At 59.1% G+C, this 10919-nt stretch overlaps 1 protein-coding gene across 2 annotated transcripts; it reads left to right on the top strand.

Annotated features, from left to right (window-relative positions):
• The first annotated feature begins 689 nt into the window (after positions 1–689).
• Positions 690–9229, top strand: HCRTR1 (hypocretin receptor 1). 2 transcript variants are annotated; one of them, XM_038531307.1, is made up of 8 exons: positions 690–782; positions 1934–2257; positions 2480–2658; positions 3814–4057; positions 4535–4650; positions 5520–5746; positions 6785–6906; positions 8396–8586. In XM_038531307.1, the coding sequence occupies exons 2-8, from the start codon at positions 2053–2055 to the stop codon at positions 8584–8586; spliced, it is 1284 nt and encodes a 427-aa protein (XP_038387235.1). In that variant the 5' UTR covers positions 690–782; positions 1934–2052. The 2 variants fall into 2 exon arrangements, with proteins under 2 accessions (XP_038387235.1, XP_038387236.1); XM_038531308.1 differs by lacking the exon at positions 690–782 and having other exon boundaries at positions 2053–2257; positions 8396–9229.
• The last annotated feature ends 1690 nt before the right edge of the window (positions 9230–10919 follow it).

Below are 10919 nucleotides of genomic sequence, written 5' to 3'. Positions count from 1 at the left end.
CAGCTTAGTCAATGCTTGTGGAATTAGCCCCTCTGGGTCCCCTCTTCCTGCCCCCACTCACTATCCATCTTGGGAGGTGGGGGGCAGGTATGAAGGAAAGGATTGGGGGCCGATAGAAGGGGGGCTGGGAGATGGGCAGACCGGGGCTCCCTCCCGGCCCCTCTGGGAGCTGGCTGCACCTGCCAGGGCAGCAGCCGCTCTCACCCCGCGACCCACCTGTGCCACCGTCCTCGTCAGCCAGGGGAGGCCGCGAGGGGAGGTGCGGCTGGGACCCCCCCGCGCTGTGGCCCCCCGGGGCTGCCCAGGGCCGCGCTGGCACACAGTAGGTGCGCTCTGAACGCCGAGCGGCGAGCGGACACGGAGAAGCCGAGCGAACGCGAACGCATGAATGAACGAACGGCTGGACGCATGAATGGAGGTGGGATGGAAGCATGGAGCGGCAGGCGAGGAGGAACGAGCGTCTCCCCCGCCCTCCCGGTCTCGGGCTGGGCGACACGGAGCCCAGACCGGCTGGGGGCTCCCTCCGGCCCGCCCCTCCCGCTCGCCCCCCCTCCCCGCGGCGCGCAGCCCGGCGGAGCCCGCGCCCAGCAACAGCCCGCGGAGGAGCTGCGGCTCGCGCCCAGCCGAGCGAGCCCAGGCGGCGCAGCCTCGGGAGGGGGCTGCCCCGACCTCTCCCCCGGCCCGGGGCCCCCGAGCCCGGCCTTCGGGGGCAGGGACGCGGAGTCCCCGGTGCGGGGGCCGGGGGCCAGCAGCCGAGGACGCCGGGGTCCCGGAGCCAACAGGTGCGGGGCTTGGGGGACCCCCCCCCCAGGCCCGGGGTGCGGGTTCCAAAGGACCCTCGGCGGGAGCCAAGAGCCTCGGGGCACGAGCTGGGTGCTGGGAGGCAGGGTCCCCGGGAGGCTCTGCCCTCCTCCGCGCAGGCTTCTGCAGAACCCCCAGCGCCCTCGCTCCTCCACCTTCTCCCCGCAGCCCCCCACCGCCCCCGAGGTGCAGGGAGGTCCCGCTGGGGGAGTGGGTCCGCCGGCACTTGGAGGGGGTATGAAGGAGCCCCTTGCCCTCCCCCAGGGGTCTCTAGGGACCGGTAACCCTCCTACACACGTCCGGGGGCGTCCCTGCCCAGCCCCGGGCAGGAGGGTCTGAGCGAGCGCGGAGGGGCGGGGAGCGAGGCCCGATTTATGAATGGAGAAAGCGGCCTGCGCGCCGGCCCAGCGACCCCTGGCGGCCATCGGGGCGCATCCCGGCCGCGGGGATTCAAGTGGAGCCGATCTGGGGGGCTGAGGGGCCCGGCCGCTGGGCCTGGGGCTCTCCTCTCTCTTGCAGGGAGGTCCTCAGTCCTTCCAGCAACCCTGCGTGTGTACCGGGAGGGTCCAGGTCTGGCCGGCGGGGTCTGGGTCTCCAACGCCTCCCTCGACCATTTTTTTAACCAAAATTTCAGGCCTGTGAACTGACTCAGGAGAGAACATTTGCAATCAGGATGGCTTCCCCTCGCAGATCTATGGTGTTTCGCGGATTCAGACAGACCTAGCATAGTAGCTTTGTGACCTTAAACAAGGGGCTCAGGCTTTCTGAGCCTCTATAAAGCAGGGTTCTTTATTGGTACCCGGAGTCGGCCCTGAAGCCGGCTACCCTTGCCAGTGTCTGGGTAAAGCACTTGGCACGCATTAGAGATCATTAAGCCTCACCATGGCCCTATGAGCTTGGTACAGTTATGACTCCTTTGGCGAGATGGGGAAACCGAGGCTGGAAGGGGAGACGTAGGGTATCCAAGAACAACTTGCATATGGAATTGAGATGCAAGCCACATCTGTCTTTCTCCATCAATTTCGGGCTCACCGCAACCTGACAGCACCGTGAGAATTAAGAGGGAGCTTATATGCCAATTGCCTGGCACATTCCTAATGTTCTCTCTTTCTTCCTCCCCTCCTTCCTTCAGGATCCTTGGGGCTGGGACCCCAGAGACCTGCGTGCTAGGGAAGTGGGCTGAGGCCTGGCCGGGCTCCCCTCCCCCTGCAGGGCCCAGGATGCCGCTCGGCATCAGCAACTCCTGAGCTCATGGAGCCCTCAGCCACCCCAGGGGCCCAGACTGGGACCCCCACCGGCGGCGGGGAGCTGTCTCCGTCACTGGTGCCTCCCGACTATGAAGACGAGTTCCTGCGCTATCTGTGGCGCGATTACCTGTACCCAAAGCAGTATGAGTGGGTCCTCATCGCTGCCTACGTGGCTGTGTTCCTAGTGGCCCTGGTGGGCAACACGCTGGGTAGGTGTTTAGGTTGCTTGTGGTGGTGTGGACTTCTCTGGGGACTGGAAGGTGACCTGGGCCTGGCTTCTCTCTCTCCTTCTCCCCCATCTCCCTTGGTTGGGTAGTTTGGGGATGGGTGGCATGGGGGAAGAGACTTGCTTAGGAGGATCAAGGATCCGCATGACTCTGCCCCTGGCTTCACCTCCTCCTCCTCTTCCCACCTCCCCACCTGCCCTGCAGTCTGCCTGGCCGTGTGGAGGAACCACCACATGAGGACGGTCACCAACTATTTCATTGTCAACCTGTCCCTGGCTGATGTGCTGGTGACAGCCATCTGCCTCCCGGCCAGCCTGCTGGTAGACATCACTGAGTCCTGGCTCTTCGGTCATACCCTCTGCAAAGTCATCCCCTACCTACAGGTGAGCTCCACCCAGGGGTGCTGTTCACCACCCCTCTGTCACCCCAGGTACAAAGACCATGGCCTTGCATAGACCTAAGTGACCCTCAGACTTGCCTTTCAGACAGGACTCGGTGGCTCAGTTCCTCTGCAGTGTCATCCTCTACTGTCAGCAAGGCCAGGCCATGAGGCCTGACACTTGAGGACACAGACACAGCCCCACATATTCATACAGAGTCCCCTCCTGGTCACACCCGCAGACCCACATGCACACAGCCACTGGACACATGTACAGTCACCTCCGGGTACTTGGGCACACAGGAGAGGAGAGAGGCACAAGCCCATGGGGACAGACACAAATGCATGCTGGGCCCACTCCCTGGTTCCAGGGGGGCCACTGGAAAGTCTCTCCTTATCCCAACCACCCTGGTTCCAAAGGAACCTTCCAAAGGGCCTCCCCCCCCCCCCCCAGAGGTGGGAATCAGGATGTCCAATGGGTTTGGTGGAGTGGAAAGAGGGCAGAATTGCCCTTCAGCTGCATCCCTCAGCCCTCTTCCTGTACCCCAGACGGTAGGCCCGCACTCCTGGAGGCAGTACCCGCCTCCACCTCTGGCCTGGACTCATGTCTGCCTCCCTGAGTTAGGCTCTTTCCTAACACCGGGGAAAGAATGGCATCCCTGGGCCGAGAGAAATGCCTCTTGGATTTCCATTGTTTTAAGGCTTTCCATTCAGTGGATTAACCCTGGGAACGCTGAGAACAGACAGGCTGGGGAGGAAATTCACTGGGGACAAATTATTTAACCTTTCTGTGCCCCAGTGTCCTCATCTGTAACATAGGGATGGGGTTGTTGTGAGGATAATGAGAACTGTGTCTGGCACGTAGTAGGTTCCATGAGCATAAGTTATTAATCATAGTAGAGAAGCACCCACTATGTGCTAGGTCTCGAACCTAGACATTTTCCACCCACGATTTCATGGATTTTCAAAAGAATCCTGCCAGGTGGATGACATAGTCCCATTTCACCGATGAGGCTCAGAGAGAGAAAGAGAGTGATTTGCTCAAATCGACACAAGCAAGCAGTGTGGTCAGGATCCGCACCCCACCTGAGCCTCGATCTCTCATCCCATGTCTGTGAGTGGCCCCCGAGAGGGCTGACGCTGTGTCCCCATGGGGCAGGCCGTGTCTGTGTCGGTGGCAGTGCTGACTCTCAGCTTCATCGCCCTGGACCGCTGGTATGCCATCTGCCACCCGCTGTTGTTCAAGAGCACCGCCCGGCGCGCCCGCAGCTCCATCCTGGGCATCTGGGCTGTGTCATTGGCTGTCATGGTACCTCAGGCTGCCGTCATGGAATGCAGCAGCGTGCTCCCTGAGCTAGCCAACCGCACCCGCCTCTTCTCTGTGTGTGATGAACACTGGGCAGGTAATGGTGGGAGCCTTGTGTGGGCATCCCTGAAGTGGGTGCCTCTGGGACACGTACCCTTAGGGCAGGCGTCTGTCGGTGCACTCCTGCGGTGGGCACTCCCAGGGTGGCTATCTCCCAAAAGACACCCTGGAGCAGGCTTCTATCAGGTACACTCCCAGGGTGGGGAACCCCTTGATGGATGCCATAGAACAGGTGTCCGTCCCTTGATGGATGCCACAGAGCAGACATCTGCCCAGAGATACCTCCACAGCGGGTACCTCCTCCAGTCTAGGCCTCTGCTAGGGCTCCCTCCAGGATGGACACCGCCAGGCTGCGCATTGCGAGGGTCTCTCTGCCATGGTGTCTGTGTGAGGCCCCGCTGCTTGCTTTGACTTTGTGGCTCTAGTTGGGGCAGGGTGGCATTGCTAAGTGGAACAGGCTAGAGGCTCCCAGAATGGGAGGACCTCTTGGCCTTGTATCTCTTGACCCCTACAGATGACCTCTATCCCAAGATCTACCACAGTTGCTTCTTCATTGTCACCTACTTGGCCCCACTGGGCCTCATGGCCATGGCCTATTTCCAGATCTTCCGCAAGCTCTGGGGCCGCCAGGTGAGGCCCACTCTGGGGTCACTATCTGGGTTGGTGGGAAATGGGGTAGTGGTCCAAGGGAATAGACAGTCCCTCTCCTCAGAACATGCCATCCTGGCTGCAACCAGAGAGAGGCAAGGCCGAGGGATGTGGCCAAGTCAAGGCCAAAGTGCTGGTGCCTACCCTGGAACCGAATGGTAACTAATATTGGTTTCAACATCTAATATCTGATCATCATTCTGACATCAGTACCTGCCATTTATTGTACCATGTACTTCCAGCTTTGTTTAGTCTTGCCTCCTCTCAGCCATCATGTATTGTCCTCAACTTAATATATGAGAAAACAGAGACTCAGAGAGGCATAGCAACTCCTCCTGAATCCCTCAGCCAGCGAGGGGAAGGCCAGGGGCCCTCCATGGCTCAGGTCAGCACCCACCCCCCCACCACAGCACCTCTGTGTTTTTGCCACATTTGGCACATTGCTTGCAATGTCTTCACAACTATCCAGCCAAAGAAGCCGCAGTACCCACGTTGCATGCGCTGAGTAAGGGCGGCCAACTAGCCACGGCCGTGAGTGGCCGAGCCTTACTGGTTCCGGGGCCCCCTTCGGGGCTCCGTTGCAGACTGACCAACCTAACGGCAGGTTCTGGGCGGGGAGGGGAATGCTCAGAGCTTCTGGGCGGAAGCAGGACTCTGTGAGAGACTGTTCACCCTCCAGTCCAGAGTGTTGGTCTTCGTCACGAATATTGGGTTCCTCCCTGTTGCAAAAGGGCTCGCTGCCTTGTCCACCTCCACCCTGCCCCAGGGTCCACCCGGAGCAGGACCTGGCGAAGGAGGAGGGCCCTCCCAGGGAGCTCCACCCACCGCTGCTCTCTCTGTGTGCCCGACAGATCCCTGGCACCACATCGGCCCTGGTGAGGAACTGGAAGCGGCCCTCGGACCAGCTGGAGGACCAGGGGCCCGGCCTGAGCGCGGAACCCCCCCCTCGGGCCCGGGCCTTCCTGGCTGAGGTGAAGCAGATGCGAGCGCGGAGGAAGACGGCCAAGATGCTGATGGTGCTGCTGCTGGTCTTTGCCCTCTGCTACCTGCCCATCAGTGTCCTCAATGTCCTCAAGAGGTGAGAGCATGAGGGCAGAGGTTGTGGCCTCAGAGGAAGGCGCTCTCTCTGCTTTGGAGAAAGACGGGGCTCTAGCCCTCACCCACTGTGTGGCCTTGCGGCAGATCATAGTAATGACCTTTTCTGGGCCTCCCAACCTCAATTTCCAGCCTGTAAAATGTGAATAATAACCGTGTGAGCTGCTGGTGGGATATTGTGACATTTCTCCCATCTATTCACTCAACCATCAGCTCGCAGGGGTTGGGGGCACGGTGACCACGTGCACAAGACAGTCTCTGCTCTCCTGGAGTCTACATCTTGGGGGCAGGGAGAGGAATGAGTCTCCACCGTCCTGGCAGGCAGCGATAGGGCTATGAAGACAAATAGGGGAAGAGGTCAGAGAGTGACGGTGACAGGGGTTGGCGGGGATTTGTGTGTTTATTTTTTCATCTTTTTTTAGACACAATGGTTAAAAAAAAATGGGGAGAGGCTCACCTAAGGAAATGACATTTGACAGAGACCTGAAGGCAGGGAAGCAGCAAGGGACCAGGCCCCGCAGGTGTCTGGAAGGATAGAGCACCAGAAGCAGGTGGGGCCACGGGGTGCAGGGAAAGAGCAATGGGCTGTGTGCCATGAGACCATCTCAGTGTGAGTTTGTGCTTGGCCACTTCCTGGCTGCGTCACTTTACTTCTCTGCACCTCCGTTGTTGAAAAAATGGATGATGTCTTGACTTCTCATGTTGCCACGAGGATGGAGATCAGATGGTGGGGTGACTGAGTTGATGAACCCTGGTCCCTGTCCCTACACCTCCCCTGGTCAAACTCTCTGTGCTCAAGACCCCAGACCTAAAGGCCCAGGAAAGGGTCACCTGGTGGACAGAAGGGGCTGTGGGAACCCATACCTTATAGCCACTCGTGAGCAGTGTGACCTTGGTTGACTCACTTTCCCTTTCTGAGCCTTGGCTTTCCTGTGCTTTAGATGAGGGTAGTGACTCCTGCCCCCTCCCCCCACCACACACACACATACTCCATTTCTGACTGTCCTCCCCCTGGTCCTAGGGTGTTCGGGATGTTCCGCCAATCCAGTGACCGAGAAGCCGTGTACGCCTGCTTCACCTTCTCCCACTGGCTGGTGTATGCCAACAGCGCTGCCAACCCCATCATCTACAACTTCCTCAGCGGTGAGTGGCCCGGGGAGGCAGAGCAACTGAGGGTGGTAGGTGTCCTTGGGACAGGAGTCTGCCCGCCCCCGATCCGGGCTAAATAAAGGGATGGCAGGAGAGGATGTCTCTGCTCCTGCCTGGGGGTCTTGAGCTGGCTCTGGAAAGTCCTATTCGGGGAAGATTTACCCCTGCGACCCTGGTCTGAGTGGAGGCAGGCCACGCTCCCAAAAGTTGCCAGAACCAGCTGACCAGCACCCAGGATCCAGTTGTGCAGACCATACAAATCAGTGAGTGGGTGAGACAGGAAAGAGCTAGGCCAGCTCACCTCCCGTCAGCCCCTGTCTGGCCAACGCAGGCTCTGGGGGGAGCCAGGAACTATGGGAAGAGGGCCCTGAGCTCCTACCTAAGAGGATGACTGCATAACCAAGTCATCCAGGTAATGGAGGGTCACCAGCAGAGGCAGCCCTGGCTGGGGAAGGGCTTCCCCATGCCCAGCTAGACACATACTGGCAGAGTGGCCAGGATGTGAGGGGCTGTCCCTGGATCCACCTGCCTCCAGTACCAGCCTTCTTGCTCCCCTGTCTGGAGTTCCAGGCATCCCCAGTCCCCTAGCCCTACCCCAGGCCTCTCCCCTCTGCTGTCCCACTGTCCACACCTCCACCCTCAGATGCACCTGGGCTCAGCAGAAGTGCAGCTTGCTAGACCCGTGGCTCCAGATCTAGGCCTAACAAACAGGTCCAGATGACTATTCAAGCCTGGGAACAATACTCTTTGAGAAAAGGCTGAAGAAGGAGGAGCTGGGGGTCCATATCCCAATCCTCAGTGAGACTAAGGAATTAGTCCCCAAAGGCTAGCCTCCTCTCCAGCTGGTGGTCTGGTGGTCCTGGTGGTCTCCAGCTCAGGGGGAGAGGCGGCAGGCAGATTCCTGCCGGGCATTCCAGTCTGGTCCCCATTCACTAAGCACCTACTGTGTGCCTGCCTCTGCTGGGGCCCCAGAGAGGCTTGTTGGGCAATGAAGCATGGTCAAGGAGGTTTCTGCCTCTCGGGGTGCTGGGACCGGGGGTGGGGGTGGGGGGCAAGGCAGAGGTGCCCAGCACAGTGCCTCTTGCAAGCTGGTTCTGTCCTTCCCATCACTGTGGGGAGCACAGGTGGGGGAAAGCCTAGCCACAGCTGGTGAGTCTGAGCCCCTCCACCTACACGCCAAGGAGGGCAGAGGTGGCCCCAGGCCCCTGAGCCAGACACCACGTTTTGAGCCGGGCTCACAGCCAGAGCGCAGTCAAGGAATCAGATGAAAATTGCATTTCTCCTTGGGAACTGCTCTGGGGCCTCTGTCCTCACTCTCCCTGGCAGTGACGAGGTCGCCTTGGGGCTTTCTCTTTCCCAGCTCTACTCTGCCCTCCCACCCCCTCACTGGCAGCTTGGCTGGAGCTGCGTGGGTGTCCCTGGGCCCAAGGCCCTTCCTGCTTCATCCATCTCCTTATGGCTGTGTCTTCTGTCTCCAACCAAGGCAAATTCCGGGAGCAGTTTAAGGCCGCCTTCTCCTGCTGCCTGCCTGGCCTGGGTCCCTGCGGCTCTCCGAAGGCCCCCAGCCCCCGCTCCTCTGCCAGCCACAAGTCCTTGTCCTTGCACAGCCGGTGCTCCGTCTCCAAAGTCCCCGAGCACGTGGTGCTCACCAGTGTCACCACGGTGCTGCCCTGAGGGCTGCCCTGGTGGCTCCGGTGGGGGCCAAGCTGTTTCCTGCCTGGGCTGCTCCTCTGGCTCCTGGGGGACCCACCTCCTCGTGGAAACTGCTGGATGCAGTGGGAGGCCAGGGCTCCAAACCTGGCTTTCTGCCTGTTTAACTCTGGGCAAGTGACTTCCCTTCTCTGAGCCCTGTCTCCTAAGCAGGATTGATGGGAGGATTAAGCATGCTCGGAAAAGCGGAAAGCTCTTTGTAGATTGTGAAGTGTTGTGGACAGGATTATCATATTCCTCTTGCGTGGCTGTGCCCCATGGTATCATCCATCCCCATCATCCTTCCGCAGCTTGGCCTTCCTCCCAAAGATCCCTCTCCCACCCAATTACAGGCCTTCCCTGGAGTTTGCTCTAAGGGTCTCAGCGGGCAGTTCCATCTGGCCCAGCGGTTCCAGCTAAAGCCCAGCTGCTCTGAGGCCCACGTGAACTAATCTGGGTCTGGCCTTTCCCTGGTAGGCACACAGCCCCATCCCTAACCAGGTGCCGGGTGCACGCACCACAGTCTGGACCCTGTTGGCTTTCTGGTGTGATAGAACACTCTCCGTGTGGCCATTTGGCATGGAGGCCAACAGCCTGAAGCAATTGTAATTAAAAGCCTGGCACTGAATGTTCCCTTTCCTTGTCATTGCACAAAATCTGTGCTGCTTAGGTGAGGAGAGAGAAGGTGGGGGAGCATGGGGGAAGGGAGAAGACAAGGCAGCACTGGAATGATATCTGCTGACCCTCACCCCCGCCCCCAATACACGGGATCCCAGATGGGCTCCCAGCCAGGATTCACAGCACACGCAGTGCTGCCTCCTCAGGTGGTGCCAATCCTCTGATGCCCAGGACCTGGATCCTTGACACATCTGTCTGCTTATGGGCCCAGTGGCTTATGGGAGGTAAGGGAGATGCAGGGCCAGGGGGAAGGGCAGACAGTGGGGTTAACAGACTGATCTTCACCTTCTTGGAAATCAGGCTTGCATTTATTTTCTATGAACTCACAGGATAAAAAGAGAAAGCCACAGACGTGCTCCGTCTGCCACCAAGATGATTAGAGGGCTGCCAGAGGCCCTGATCCTCGTTGCCAGAGCAGGAAGTGGAGAGAACTCTGAAGTACTGCTCTGCCGAGGGGCGGGAGACATCTGGCAGGGGCCAGCTCGGCCGTGCGCACCACCGGCTCTGCTTAACTTGATTAATGGAGCTTCGGGCTCCTTCTGACCTCACCCGTCAAAAAATGGGGCAAAACTATGGTCCTGCCAGGAGTCCGGTCCAGGAATGCTTACGCACCCCTCCTCTTAGGCATCCCACTTCTCCCAGAGCAGGTGGAAGGTATGGCCTAAGTATCTCACCCACTCTCTGGGTGACTCACCAACCCAGCACTTGTGGGCACTTCCACAGATGGGTGGTTGCTGCCAGGGATGGGCTGCCCTGCTCCTTCCTCACTCTCTTGGTCTTGTGATCCAAAGCTGTTTGTGAAGTTTTGTGTAGCTGGGCTTGGAGGTGCAGGGGGCAGAACCATGTGTGAGGGCTGGCTCCCAAGCTCAGAACCAACCATACCCACAAGGACCAACCCAAGTCCGGGGCTCCTTAGCTAAGGGGCTCCCGGCTAAGGAGCCCCAGCTGAGCACAAGGCTAAGACTATAATTGGGACCATTCTAGAGACAGATTTCAGTAGACACTTAGCTCAATAGAAACAAAGAAATGACAGAAGCTTCCCCTAATGGCCTAATGGCCTTCATTCTACTCTACTCTGCTGGCTGAATCCAGTCCAACAGTGGGCCCGAGGCCTCTACTTTGAGGAGTTCAAATGAACTGGAGAAAATTCAGAGGACCAGGATGGCCAAGGGGAGCAATGCTCAGGGAAGAGTTGCTGAAGAACCGGAGACTACCCAGCCTAGAGAAAGGAGGCCTAGGGGAAACACGGTGGCAGGTTCCAGTTATCCAGAGGTGTGGCATGCAGAAAGGGGTGGCCCAAGAGAGAAAACTACAGTCAATGGGTGGTTTTCAAAGTGGCAGGATTTGGAATCCCACCAGGAAGAAGTTTCTGCTAGTCAAAGAGGAAGCCTGCTTCCTGGAAGGGCACTGAGCTGTCACACAGAGGCAGGACTCACAATGGGGCAAGAGAGAGGATTCTAGCCCTGGGGGGAGGTTGGCCTCGGGAACTGGATTCCATCCAAGTTCGTGCTGACAGCAGCCCAGAGGACAGAAGGGCTGAACTGGGTCAACCCAACACACCTGCTGGGCCTCACTGAGCTGCTTGCTCCCAACCACCCACCCACCTTCTTCCACTGCAGGGAGGAAGAGCTTTCTTATCT

This window comes from Canis lupus, chromosome 2, assembly GCF_011100685.1.
Source record: "Canis lupus familiaris isolate Mischka breed German Shepherd chromosome 2, alternate assembly UU_Cfam_GSD_1.0, whole genome shotgun sequence".
In the NCBI taxonomy this organism is placed as follows: domain Eukaryota; kingdom Metazoa; phylum Chordata; class Mammalia; order Carnivora; family Canidae; genus Canis; species Canis lupus.
Note: the sequence above shows the minus strand (reverse complement) of the source record. Positions and strands in the feature narration are given on the sequence as shown.